The sequence below is a fragment of the Saimiri boliviensis genome, chromosome 2 (genome assembly GCF_048565385.1).
Source record: "Saimiri boliviensis isolate mSaiBol1 chromosome 2, mSaiBol1.pri, whole genome shotgun sequence".
Lineage (NCBI taxonomy): Eukaryota > Metazoa > Chordata > Mammalia > Primates > Cebidae > Saimiri > Saimiri boliviensis.
In genome coordinates, this window is record NC_133450.1 from 142,621,317 (window position 1) to 142,634,585 (window position 13,269).

At 59.3% G+C, this 13,269-nt stretch overlaps 1 protein-coding gene across 6 annotated transcripts in view; it reads right to left on the reverse strand.

Moving 5' to 3' along the window:
• Positions 1 to 2,395: 2,395 nt before the first annotated feature.
• The window catches only part of NTNG2 (netrin G2), an 81,989-nt gene continuing 71,115 nt past the window's right edge, over positions 2,396 to 13,269 (reverse strand). For 4 of the 6 annotated variants that reach the window (XM_074394583.1, XM_039461518.2, XM_074394581.1 and 1 more), the window contains 3 exons: positions 7,730 to 7,897; positions 5,904 to 6,038; positions 4,097 to 5,060 (listed from right to left, as the gene is read on the reverse strand). In XM_074394583.1, coding sequence (XP_074250684.1) covers positions 4,825 to 5,060; positions 5,904 to 6,038; positions 7,730 to 7,897 — 539 coding nt within the window. In that variant the 3' untranslated portion in view covers positions 4,097 to 4,824. Of the gene's footprint in view, positions 5,061 to 5,903; positions 6,039 to 7,729; positions 7,898 to 13,269 lie in introns of all 6 variants that reach the window. The other 2 variants (XM_039461519.2, XM_039461517.2) reach the window with 2 other exon arrangements.

Sequence of the window (13,269 nt, forward strand, 5' to 3'; positions counted from 1 at the left end):
GTCTCAAGAAGGAAGGAAGGAAGGAAGGAAAAAGAAAGAGACACTGGAAATATCTGTAAGAAAAATATTAGCAGTTATACTGGGCATGGTGGCTCACACCTGTAATCTTAGCACTTTGGGAGGCTGAGGCATGAGGATGGCTTGAGCCCGGGGGTTTGAGACCAATGTGGAAAACACAGTGTAACTCCGTCTGTACCAAAAATATAAAAAATTAGCTGGGCATGGTGGTGTGGGCCTGTAGTTCCAGCTACTCAGGGGGTTGAGGTGGGAGGATGGTTTGAGCCCAGGAGGCGGAGATTGAAGTGAACCCAGATCATGCCACTGCACTCCAGCCAGGGTGACAGAGACTCAGTCTCAAAAAAAAAAAAAAAAAAATATTAATAGTTTATTAGTTCTGGATGAAGAGTTGTGGGTGAGTTTAATTCAAAAATTACTATGATTTTGCTTTTCTGTATTTTTGAACTTCCCTACAAGTTGTGAAATGTGATTTAAAAGGAAAAATAAATAAGTAATGTTTTTCTTCCTGGGGCCTTTCCCTTAAATCTTCTGGCTGGGATGTGCCTGGATGGACCAGGCCCCCAGGGAGACAGAGGCAGGCCCAGGTCTGCCGGGAGATGCTGCTGACTGCTCCCCAGGCTTCCATAACTGCCTCCTAACCATAAGGCATGGGCCGGGCAGGAAATGCCGGGGCAGCAGTTCTGCTGATTTAGGGGAGTAGGTGGGGGCAGGGGACAAGCCACGCTGCCACAGAGGGCGGTGGGAAGCGTTTCCCCTGACAGCAGAGCCCTTTAGATGAAGCCAGGCTCCCCAGGGCTCCTCGCTCAGCCTGACCTGGCTGTGAGTGCCAAAGGAGGGAGGCAGCTGAAGGTATGGAGGTGGGGGACAGCTGCGGCCGCCTGCTGTGGGGTGGAAGTCCCATGCCTGTTAGGGCTGCTTAGCCTGGGGGTGAAGCACTGGGCTCAAGTTAGGCAGCCCTGGGTTCAACTCTCACCTCTGCTTCTTAGCAACTGTGACTCCAGGCAAGTGCCTTTGTCTCTCCCAGCCTCTGCTGACCCCTCTGTAAAATGGGCATGACAATTCCTTCCTCCTGAGGCAGTGACTCTCAATCTAGGACGATTTTGCTCCCAATTTGGCAATTACTGGAGGCACTTTGGGTGGCAACAACTGGGGGCCGGGCACGTTGAAGTGCCACATGAAAGCCAGTGATGCTGCTGCACATCCCACGTGCACAGGGCAGCCCCCCCCCCCCCGCCCCGCTCAACCCCGCCACGGAGAATTACCCAGCCCCCAAGGTCGATGGTGTCAAGGTTGAAAACTTTGCCCAGGGGGCAGGTGAGGGTTAATGCAACAATGCAAGAACGGTGCCTGGGCATGCGGTGATGAGGATCCCAGCCTCGCAATGCCAGCCTTTTCCCGTCACCTCCCAGAACCAGGTGTCAAAACATGAGCTCTGGGGACACGGGTGCACCATTTAGAAGAGGTGGTCGGGGACTTTTGGCTCCACCGACCTTCTTCTCTCCTTCTCCTGCTGCCTGGAAGATGTCAGAGTTTTTCTAAATGGCCACTGGCAACATTCCCTCCACCCTCCGGGAACATCAGGGCCTCGGTGTGTCCCCGGGGACTGGGGCTGCCACTCTGATTTACAGTGAGCTCCACCTCCCTGGCCCTGGGTGCACAGGCCAGTCCCACAGAAGCTGATGCAGCATGGGCCCAGATGACGGAGGTTAAGAAGGACACAGTAGGCACCCACAGAGGCCCCGCCTCCCAGAACCCTCGAGCGTGTTTTGGGACACACCCAGGGTGATATAAAGAGTCATGCCCTCTGCACCACCTCGTGAGTCTCTTCTCAGCCCCCAGCTGCCCACCTTCTGTACCAGGGGCTTCTACTGCAGCTCCCATGCCAGCCTGGCACTGGTGTCTGACAGAGGGTGGCCCATTTGCCTCCAGGCAAGAACAGTGCTGGGATGCATTGACACTCCAGGGCCCCCAGCCCTGTGATCCAGCCAGGGCTGGCCACTGGGGCTGGGCCCTGCTGTCCCTGTCTCAAGTTCTGCCTCTAGTTCTGCTTCTAGGTGACATTTTATCATCTCGATGACCAGAAGGAAGCACCCGTGTTTACCGACTGCAGCCGGCACTGCTGTTTGTCTGGGCCCGGCTGCCCTCTGCTCACTTGAAGGCAGGAGCAGTCCTGTTCTGGACAGAGGTGGACTTCTCTGCCTGAGTCATGGACAGTCCTCTTCCTGGTGGCCTGAGGGTCACCACAGGAGGCTGTGGCCAAGGAAGGGTGGGTTTCAGTCTCTCTCTGGCCTCAGAAGACTCAGGGGGCCCAGAGGTCAATCAGGGAGGGCCAAGAACTTGGTAAGTGTGCATGGAACAGAAAACCCAAATTCTAGTGTTTTAATAACATCAACGTTTATTTTTTTTCTCACACAGTAAGACATGCAGGCAGTGCAGTGGCTCATGCCTGTAATCCCAGCACTTTGGGAGGCCAAGCCCGGAGGATCACTTGAGCCTAGGAGTTTGAGATCAGCCTGGGCAACATAGTGAGACCCCCAACTCTATAAAAATAAGTAGATAAATAAAAGCAATTCAGAGGTTGCAGCCAGGGCAAGTGTCCCAGGCTCTGCAACCTCCACCCCCCACCCCCCACCAGCTCCACCCTCCGCCGTCCTGAGGGCGACACTCTTGTGCTCAGTGTCCACAGAAGGCTCCTTCCCCAACCTGCTGACTGAAAAGCAGCGGGAGGGACGAGAGAGAAAAACCAGAGCAACAAACTTGGACAGCTGAGGCTTTGTGGGGCATGGAGGAAGGAATGGCTTTTAAGGAACTTTCTGGAAGCACCACCCATTATTCCTGCTTACATCTCACTTCCCAGAGTTGTGTCCCTGGCCACTCCTAACCACAAGGAGGCCCAGGAAGGTGTTTTATCTGGGAGCTTTGGGTCTCAGGCAGTGGGATTCTGTGCATAAGGAAGAAGGTGAGGGTGGAGATAGGCCAGCTGCGGGAGACGCAGGGTCTGGCGGAAGGCACTTCTGGATTAGCAGGGTGCTGGGGTGGGAGCTGAGAGAGGAGGCCAGGAGGCGCTGGCGTGTGAGCTCAGGATGCTGTGAGTCCTAGGCAGTGTCCCGTTGTACCTCCCCCTCCTTCTCTGTGTTGTGATCTCCTGCTGTCTCCAAGGCCAAGTTTCTTCCACTTGGTCTTAGCTTAGCTTCGGGTACTCGAGGGAAGAACCCAGGTCTAAACCTTGCAGCCGGGAAAGCACAGGTGCGGTGACAGAAGCCAGTGCCCGGGGCACCTGAAGGTGGAGCAGTAGGAGCAGTTAGCAACCAGGACAGGATCCCAGGACTGCTTCGAAATAAACACAGGCCAACAGGAGGCTGGACCGAGGGGGAAGTGTGGCCCCGAGGGCTGGTAGAGCTGCTGGATCCTCAGAAGCAGAGGCCCCAGGAGAGGAGCCCCGAATCTGGGAGCTTTCTCTTGCCACTCCCAAGCTGCCCCTGTCCCCTCCAGCACTCCTCCCTAATCTCGAGAAGCTAAGGAGGACATGGCTGCTGGCCTGCCTGGGATCTCTGCCCTGCCCGCCTCTGCCCACCTGGCCACCTGAAACTATGGAAGGAGGTGGTGGCCGAATTGTGGGTTCAGCTAAATCCAATCCTGACATTGGATTTGAGGCTCCGCCTGCAACAGATCCAAGATGACACATCTGTCAGGGGTGGCCACCCAGAGAGTATCAATCAGCGCATGGGATTCAATCTCTGCCAGGATTCTCCCTGAGAATTTTCCTTGGACTTCTGTAGAAAAGGGCCCGTGCACTCTAGATTTCTTTTTCGGGAAAGGAGGGAGACAGCCCGTCAGTGTGGGGAGGCTCCTGGCAGGTCGGACACCTGCAGCCTGGCCGCGGGGTGGGAGAGCTTTGCCAGCCAAGCCTGCGGGGCGGGTGGGCAGAACCCACCCCAGAGGGCCTTTCCACTGCAAGGCCCCGGGAAATGATGGCCCCAACAGGGAAACCGTTTCTTTAAGGCTCTCTTGTGGGTTCCTCTCTAAGCCCCAAACCTGCCCAGCGTCCCCAACACAGAAAGAAAACAGGCCCTGGAGGCAGCAGTGAGCAGACTCTTTACTCCTCGGATTCTACGCCATGGACCCCCGCGGTGACCAGCGTTCCCGCCCCGTAACCCCTACAGGGGACAGTGAATACAAACAAAAATAGTTCTCTACAAATCAGTGTCCAGGCCTCCCACCCCTTCCTTCTCTCCCCTCCCCCAGACGGTGAGTTCCGTGGTCACCCGGCCTCCGGTGAGGCCTGGGGTCTGGTGGATTGCGGGGAAAAATAAAGAAAGAATAGAAAACAGGATCGAGTCAGCGACTGGAATTGTAGGCAACTGGAGGTCGGGATGCGCCGCCGCCGGTGAGCCCAAGACAGGCCACGGGGCGTTGGCCACGGTCCCGTGTGTGTCGGTATGGTGGGAGGCAAGACGCGGTGTGGGGCGAGCAGCGTTTCTCCAGACCCCCTGGCTCACCGCCAGCCAAAAAAAAAAAAAAAGAGAGAGAAATTTAAAAAAAAAAAAAAAAAGGAACGGGGCGGCAGATAATAGAAAAGAAAAACGAAACCAAATGGCAGGCGCGGGGGCCGGAGCCCCAAGGCGCCCCTGCTGCGTGGGGAGGGCAGTGCGGGCGGGAGCGCGGGCCGGGCGGGGGGCCCTGCTGAGTAGCACCTGGGAGCAGCTCTGGCCGCACCCTTCTCGCCGCCCGGCCTCGGACGCCGGCCCCGCTCCGGGACCCCGGGACCCTCAGCCCCGGGTGCAGGGCGCGTCCCCCGGGCGGAGCTCAGCGGCCCAGGCGGGCGGCCAGCCCCAGCAGCAGCAGGCAGCCGAGCAGGGTGGCGGGGCGCGGGGCGGCCCCGGGCGCGCGGTCGCAGTCCAGGCCGCCGTCGTCGTCGGCGGGGTCGCAGCGGGGCTGCTCGCAGCGCACGCCGGTGTAGCCGCGCGGGCAGGCGCAGCGCTGGTTCTGCAGGCAGGTGCCTCCGTTCTGGCACAGCAGCTGGTCGTCGTCGCACACATTGGCTGCGGGCGGAGGGGGCGGTCAGCGCGGGGCGTGGCCGGGTCCCCCCACCTCCGAGCTCCCGCGAATCGGGCTGCACGAGCCCCCGGGGGCGCCGTGTGGACTAGGGGTGTAGGAGGCTCCGGGTGCGCTAGGTGTGAAACGTCCCCGCTCGGAGGGTCACGGCGCCAGGGCGAGATCTGGACCCGCCTGCCTCCCACCGCTGCCCGCTCCCCCACCCCACTGGCTTCGGTGCGGTTCTTCAGACACGCCTGCAGTCTCCAGAGCTGTGCACGTGCTGTTCGGTTCCATGCGCCTGGAGCGTCCTTCCACCCTCGGCCCGCGGCTAACGCCGACTCAGACAGTCCCCTTCCCTCAGTCCCCGAAAACCCCTTCCAGCCAACCTCAGCTCCGCCTTTCCCGTAGTTCCCACCTGGCACCACGTGCACCAGGCCCCGCCCCGAGCTCCTGGTCCCGCCCTTCAACCCAGGCCCCGCCCCAGGAATCTAACACCTGGGATCTAACACCTCCCAGCCCCATCTCCCCGAGCCCTGACACTGGTGTGGCCTGGGTCAGCCCCTTCCCTTCTCTGGGCAACTAGATGGGTCGCTGACCCCGCCCATATGCCCTCCCCGTCTCGCTAGGCTCCGCCCTCCTCGGCTCTGCCCCATCTCATCAGGCTCCGCCCCACCTCACTAGACTCCGCCCACTTCACAGGCCCCCTGCCCACTTCCCCGGCCCTGCCCCGTCTCGCTAGGCCCCACCCACCAGCCCGGCCCCGGCCTCACTAGGCTCCGCTCACTGCCTCAGTCCTGCCCCGCCCCGTTTCCGCAGGCCCCGCCCACCAGGGACCGGCGCGCACTCACGGTAGCAGCCCTGGCGCCAGTAGTGCGTGGGGAGGCAGTCGTCGCACTTGGGGCCCGCCGCACCCTCGCGGCACTCGCAGAAGCCGGTCTCGTTGCACCGGTCGTGCACGGAGCCTATCTGGTTGCAGTTACACTCTGGACGGACACGGGCACGGGCGCGCGGTCAGGGCTACCTGTGGGCGCCGTCTGCTGGGACCCCCACTCTCCCGGTCTCGCAGCCGGGTCTCCACACTCCCCAGGGGATGCTCCCCACACCGGGTCCACGTGAGCCCGCGGCTGGACGGCGGGTGAGGACTCCCCGGGGTGTCCAGACCTGGAGAGAAGACTCTGGCTTCCTTCCCTGGGATCTAACACCTCCCAGCCCCACCTCCCCCAGCCCTGACCCTGCTGTGGCCTGGGTCAGCCCCTTCCCTTCTCGGGGCAACTAGATGGGTCGCTGACCCTTCCCATCTCCAAAGAGCTGTGACTCTGACAGATAGCAGGAGCTCAACAGAGGCCACTGAGCGCGTCTGGGGCTGCTTTGTTGGGGGGAGGTGGCCCCCCTCCATAGCTCCTTTGCAGGAGAGTGGAGGAACAGCCTGTCTCTGCTCCTGGCCGGGCAGGAGGCGGGGCCCAGTTAGTTCCCTTGGGGCTCTGCTCTGTGGGAGGGGATGAATATCCTCCACCCAGAGAAACCTTGCAGCTCAGTGCTAGGTGGAGGCAGGAAGACCCAGGGAGAGGAGGAGGGTGCCAGGGTGGGGGCACCTCTAATTGGATCCAGAGGCCCTGTCCTGTCCCTGCAGCTGGCCGCCTGTGACGTCAGTGGCTTTGATCACTTAGTTGATGGAATTACCTGAAGGCTGTCGCCATAATTCAGACCGACAGCTCCAGCTTTGCCAGAGCCCTTTCTCTGCGCAGCTAGAGCCGCCTTCTGCGTGGGGGATGGGCAATAGTGTCCCAAGGGGCCTGGCTGGGCAGGGTTGGGGGACAGCCCCTGGGGTTGAGACCTGGTCTCTACCGACGACAGGGGCAAGGGGTCCTGGGCAACCATTCCTGGCTGGTGGGTTTTGGTTGGTGGTCATGGCTTTGGTCTTTTGGGCGTGTGTGTCCTCCGCCCAGACCCAGGCCCGATGGACTTCCTTCTCTACCTCAAAGCCAGTCCTAGAGCAGAACTTGGAAGGAAGCAGGCCGGGTGCCCACCGGGGCTGAAGAGCAGCTTTAAAAGCTGGACCTGGGCTGGTAAAGCATTTGAAGAAAAGCTTCAGCAACAACAACAACAAAAAGAGCTGAAAACCTTTGATCTGATCTGCCCCCCGATTTGATGGATGAGGAAACCAAGACCCAGGGAGGGGAAGGGACTTGCCCAAACGCACGCAGCAAGGCCATCTTTTGGCCCTCACCTGGCATCCACCCCCCCACCCCCAGGAGGAGGGACAGGCTGCTCCTCCACCCTTCTGGAAAGGAGCTATGGAGGGGGACCACCCTCCCACACACACCAGCTCCAGACAGGTGCTCTGTGGCCTCTGAGTGCCTGCCACCTGCCAGAGTCATAGCTCTTTGAAGCCAGAAGGGTCAGTGTCCCCTCCAGTTGCCCAGAGAGGGAAAGGCCACTGGTAAGCTTTGCAAGTCCAGTTCTCCCACAGGAGAACCACAAGGGGAGGTTACTAATAGAGCAGCTTCTGGAGCTTTCTGTCCCTAGAGACGCTCAGCTGGAGGGGCCCTGAAGTTAGAATTCCCACAGCCTCCCCAGGTGATTCTGATGCAGGGGGCCCCAGAGGCCACCTCACAGTGCAGTGCACCCGGCACGCATTCCAGTGAGTTCCCGGTGGGTGCCCGCGTCCTCTCACCGATGCAGACGTTCTCATCGTCCAGCTCCGCCGAGCCGTTGCGGTAGTAGCCCAGCCGGCAGTGCTGGCAGTGCTGACCTCGCGTGTTGTGCTTGCAGCTGACGCAGGTCACCACATTCAGGAAGTCAATGTAGCTGCAGCGGTTGGAGTGGCCGTAGCATTCGCAGTCTGGGCCAGCCAAGTGGAAGAAACACCAATGGTCAGCGAGCATTCAGGGAAACTGAGGCACAGGACAAGGAAGGACTCACCCCAGGTCATGCAGGGAGGGAAGAAGGCATTTTTGGAAAAGGTCCGGGAAGGTGCCCTAGGCCCCCAACCCTTCTATCGGGTTTGGGAAGAGACAGGCCTCCCTGCTTAGGCTGAGCCCAGGGATTCCCACCTGGCCCTGTAGACAGGGAACCAGGGAGGGCCAGTGGGCAGCACCTGCTAATGCCTGGCTGGGCGCCAGGGCCAAGTCCTCTCTGAAGGATGCCCACGTGCTGGGGTGATTAGAAAGTGATTCATTCGAGGAAGGCAGGGTCATGCCACCCGGGCATGCACTGGGGGAGGGAGGTGCCTGGGTTCACGGCGCTCACCATGGTGTCCTTCTGTGAACGCATGCATGGACGCCGGACAAGATGCAATGGACCAGGAGCTCCTGCCTGTGCTGCTTTGGAAGATGGCTGGGAGAAAAATCCCCACCTACCGGACCCTTTCTTTTTCCTATGAGTCTAAGAAGGGCTTGCCCCCCATACCTTCTGCACGGATGACCACCTGGGACCACCTGCCTGAGAGAGGGGCAGCCGTAGATGGCCTGGAGTTTCGCTCTTGTTGCCCAGGCTGAGTGCAATGGTGTGATGTCAGCTCACTGCAACCTCTGCCTCCTGGGTTCAAGCGATTCTCCTGCCTCAGCCTCCCAAGTAACTGAGATTACAAACGCCTGCCACCACACCTGGCTAATTTTTTTTTTTTTCTAGTAGAGATGGAATTTCACCATATTGGCCAGGCTTGTCTTGAACTCCTGACCTCAGGGGATCTACCAGCCTCAGCTTCCCAAAGTGCTGGGATTACAGGCGTGAGCCACTGTGCCTGGCCCAGACTCTTTCTTATTAGCCTGGGCTTTCTGCAAGTTCGGTTGTTTTGCAGGATACTGACTGAGTGCCACTTTAAAGCAGGGGCCCTGGGAACCTCCTTGCCTCCTGCTGGTCCTGGCCTGGCTTCTGACTCGCTGTTCCTGGAAGTACATGGTTTCATACCAAGGATCACCGTGTTCTGCTGCCTCCTGCACCCCATCCCTACGTGGTTCTCAGGCTGACCCCTCCCTAATCAGCTCCACTCCGAGGACCAGACAAGTATGTGAAACACCATCTGTGCTTTTTTTTTTTTTTTTTTGTGACAGAGTCTTGCTCTGTTGCCAGGCTCCAGGCTGGAGTGCAGTGGTGTGATCTCAGTTCACTGAAACCACTGCCTCCTGGGTTCAAGCAATTCTCCTGCCTCAGCCTCCCAAGTAGCTGGGACTACAGGCGTGCGCCACCATGCCCAGCTAATTTTAGTATTTTAATAGAGATGGGATTTCACCACATTGGCCAGGATGGTCTTGATCTCTTGACCTTGTGATCTGCCCGCCTCGGCCTCCCAAAGTGCTGGGATTACAGGCATGAGCCACTGTGCTCAGCCTCCATCTGTGCATCTCTAGAGAACCCAGCTTCCCTTTTGTGATGAGGTAAGGAGGGACTGACCCAGGCCTCAGTGATCAAGGGCATGGGAGACCCTGGAGAAACAGCCTGTGCCCAGGAGAGGTGGTGGCCATTCCCACCTGTGGGCCACTTGGACCTGCCGCCTTCACTTTGTCCCTCCAGAGACAAGGGGAAGGTAAGGTGTCCTCTAAATGTCCCAAAGAGCAGCATTAGTGACCGGTGTGTCCCAGATTCTGCTTCAACCAAGACGAGCCCCTGGGCCACGCCTCCCAAGGGAGCCGGGACAGGTTATTTCTGGCATCTGCTCTGCCTGCTAGGTGGCCTGCCCACTGTGCCCAAGTTGGCTTCTGACTCATACCTGCTCCCAGCTCTCTTGGGGAGAGAGGCCTGCAGGGAAGAGAGACTCTGTTTAACCTTGGCCCAGCTACTCCGGGAGGGTTTCCAAGCCAGGCATCGGTCCTCTGTCCTGCACCGCCTTTTTCCCGTGGTGGTTGGGGAACAGGTGTCGGGGAGGGCTGATGGGGCCCTGGGTCCTTCCTCTTACCTTGGAATTCTTCAATAGGCATCACTTGAGGAGATTTGGGCTTGAGCTGGAAAAGTTTGGAGCCCTTGGCAGGGGCGGGGGCAGCGGCAGGGGTGCCCACAGCTTGGAGAGATGAGAAACAGGTTCTTTTGTCTGCCATGGTCCTGCTGCCCAGGGAAGAGCCCGGCAAAGGCTTCCGAGGCGCCCTGGGCCAGCTCTAGGGCAGGCAGCCTTGTTGCCTGCTCAGATGTGAGGCCGGGAGAGGCCCCTCTGGCCTCAGATCACAAAGCCCCTCTCCTCACAGGGCCCAGGGAGGTGGAGCCCCTTCCTGAAGGAAATATGGCACACCCTTGAGCTCACAAATCAGCCCTGCCCTTGGTCCCTCTCTGAGATCATGGACACATCTGGGTGGATCTACCCCCCAAATGACTTCTGTAACCCCTGACATCCCCCATGCTGTGCTAAGGCCTTCTCGGAAGCTGCACGGTTTTCAGACGGATCAACAGCTTCGCGTTGCCCACCTTTCTCTTGCTCTACCACCGCCTCTCCAAACTCCCTGGAGCATCAAACCCAGAGACTAAACCTGGCATTTAAGGACTTTGGCATCTCCCTTCCTTTCTGAAACTATCTGTCTGCTCCAGCCAAAGTGAGTCCTTTGCTGTCCCTGGACTTCCACTCCCACGTGCTGTCAAACCAGGAGTGCCGGTGGCACCTGCCTTCCCCAGCCCAGAATCCCACCAGGGCCTCAGAGCCGTATCTGTGGGTGAGCAGGCCACTGTCCTGGGAACGTCACTGCCTCAGCTTCCTTCTGGGGGGTTTTGGTGCCCTGATGAGTCCAGGGCAGGGAAGCGATGGCTCCCGCCAGCTCTGTCCCCATCGCTGGAGAGGACACCGCACCCAGGTCTTCCAGGTTCCTAGGAACCGAACCTCGGACACTCTCTAAATAGGCTTCCAGCGCCAGGGCTTCCTGCCAGTAGAGGGCACTCAAAGCCCTGCTCACAGTTCTAGAGCTGGGGCTGGAGGGAATTTGAACAGGTGAGCTGGAGAGAACAGCTCACCTGTTCCCTAGACCTCAGGCGGTAATTCCCCGCCCAGGCTTGGTGAGCTGGGGCCAGGGACAACTTCCCTTCTGGAGAGTCAGGCAGTCCCGCGTTTCCTTGGCGTGTCTATGGCTGTCGGTGAGCCCCTGTGACTCCTCCCACGTGCCAGAGGATGTCAGGGTCTTCCAGGATCTTCCAGGATCCTGCTCTCTCTCCTTTAACCCACCCATTTTCCACTTTGTCAGGCTCCCACCGCCAAGCTTTGCCCTGGCTGGTCCTGCGGCCTGGAATGTGTCACCTATTCCCTTCACCGGCCACAGTCCACCCTCCGAGGTCTCACAGCCCCAGCTCCTGCAGGAAGCCCCCTCTGACTCCCCTGGGTTCCAGCAACTGCCCAGGTGTCCTGTGAGCAAGGGCGGCTGGAGAGAGGGTTCCTGTCGTGAGAGGCGGCGAAGCCCTCGGAGGGAGTGCAGGTGAAGGGCTTGGTGTGGGGGTGCCCCATGGAACCTCTCTAAGCAGGTGAGGTTCGGGAGCAGAGCTGGTAGACATCTAGGGTCCCTCCCCCACCGCTGGGCCTCAGAGCTCCCCAGGCATCCACATTCTACACTTGTGCCCTCGGTTGGTTCCCGTGGTCACAGCTGTAGAACACGTGACCCCAGGTCCCCACCACGCACACCTGCTACTTCCACTACAGAGGGAGGGACCTATGAATCTAAGAAGGGCTTGCCCCCCATACCTTCTGCACGGACGACCACCTGGGACCACCTGCCTGAGAGAGGGGCAGCCGTAGATGGCCTGGTCCACTCTTGGGGAGAAGAACAGAAGACACCAAGTTGTGCGAGGCGGGGGAGCTGGACACACACTGAGGCATCACAGCCCACGCCCCACACGCCCCTTAGAAGCAGCAGCACTATAAGGAGAGGCTGTGTCTACGCTGGCCAAAACAACTGGGTCCAAATCTACTGCAGAGGCAGCATCTACACTATTGCAGCCTGTGGGGGGCCACGCAGATGCAAAGCCAACTAGACGGGAGGCGGCCCCATGCCTGAGAATCTGCTTACTCTTCAGCGAGACCCTTCTATAACCTGCCTGGTCCCCGTTCTGGCTGAGGGACAGAGCTGGGCCAGGCCCTGTGTCTGCGCCCAGACTTCTCTGAGCTGGTGTCTCTGGCTAATGGCTGCAAAGTGGGACATGTGTTCTGGCTGAGATCTTAGATGTGTCCAGAAGTGTCCCAGGCCTCCTGTCCAGCCCCAGTCCTGGGACAGGAGCCTCCCCCAGCGTCCAACCTGCCTCCCTGGTCACTGCCCTTCTACTTTCCTGTCCCCTGATCTGGGCCCATTTTCACCAGGGACCCCAGTGTGAGTCAACCCCCAAATGCCACAGTGCTCAGCCCCTAGGATCACGGGACATGCAGCCAGGAAGGCAGGCAGGGCTGGCAAAGAACTGCCCTGTGCCCAGATTTCAAAGGCCAAACCCAGAGGGACAGGGGAGGGCTGCTGTCTCTGGCTTCTTGAGGGGACTATCCACAATGGTGGCTATGGGGAAAGAAAAAGAAAAGCTGCCAGCTAACAAGCGTGGAAGCCTTTCCAGATGGGAGTGGGGAGACTTTGGACCCCAATTGACTTTAGTATGATGTTCAATGGGAAGATGAGGCTGCCAGACCCAAATTGGCAAGGGCTTAATTAGAGCCATGAGAAAACCAGCCCTGAAGGCATTTGCTTCTCAGCCATCTCCCTCCACCCTCCGTGGCCCAGCCCAGGGAAGGATTAGTGTCTCCAGCGGCTTTTTCTGCCTGCAGTGCTGCCCTCCAGACAGCTTAATATCGGCAGGCCGGAGAAACATCTGGGCCAGGAGTTCCGGGGCCCAGGAGGACTCTGGTCAAAGAGCCCGAAGCACCTGTAGGGAGGCGCCTGGGGGGATTCAGGATCTTTCAGGGACCGGGGTCTGGGAGAGGGGAGAGTGCTGGCTGGGCTGCCCAGGGACACACTCAGGTGTGCGGGAAGCAAGTTCTCACCACGGCCTGTGCAGTGTGCCAAGGCCCCATGGAAGCCTGGCCTGCTCCTTCAGAACTGGGAAGCCCCGCAAGCCAGGCCTTAAAGACAGCACAACCTCGGCTGGGCGCGGTGGCTCACGCCTGTAATCCCAGCACTTTGGGAGGCCGAGACAGGTGGATCACCTGAGGTCAGGAGTTCGAGGCCAGCCTGGCCAACATGATGAAACCCTGTCCATATAAAAAAAAAAAAAAAAAAATGAGCTGGGCTTGGTGGCGGACGCCTATAGTCCCAGCTACTTAAGAGGCTG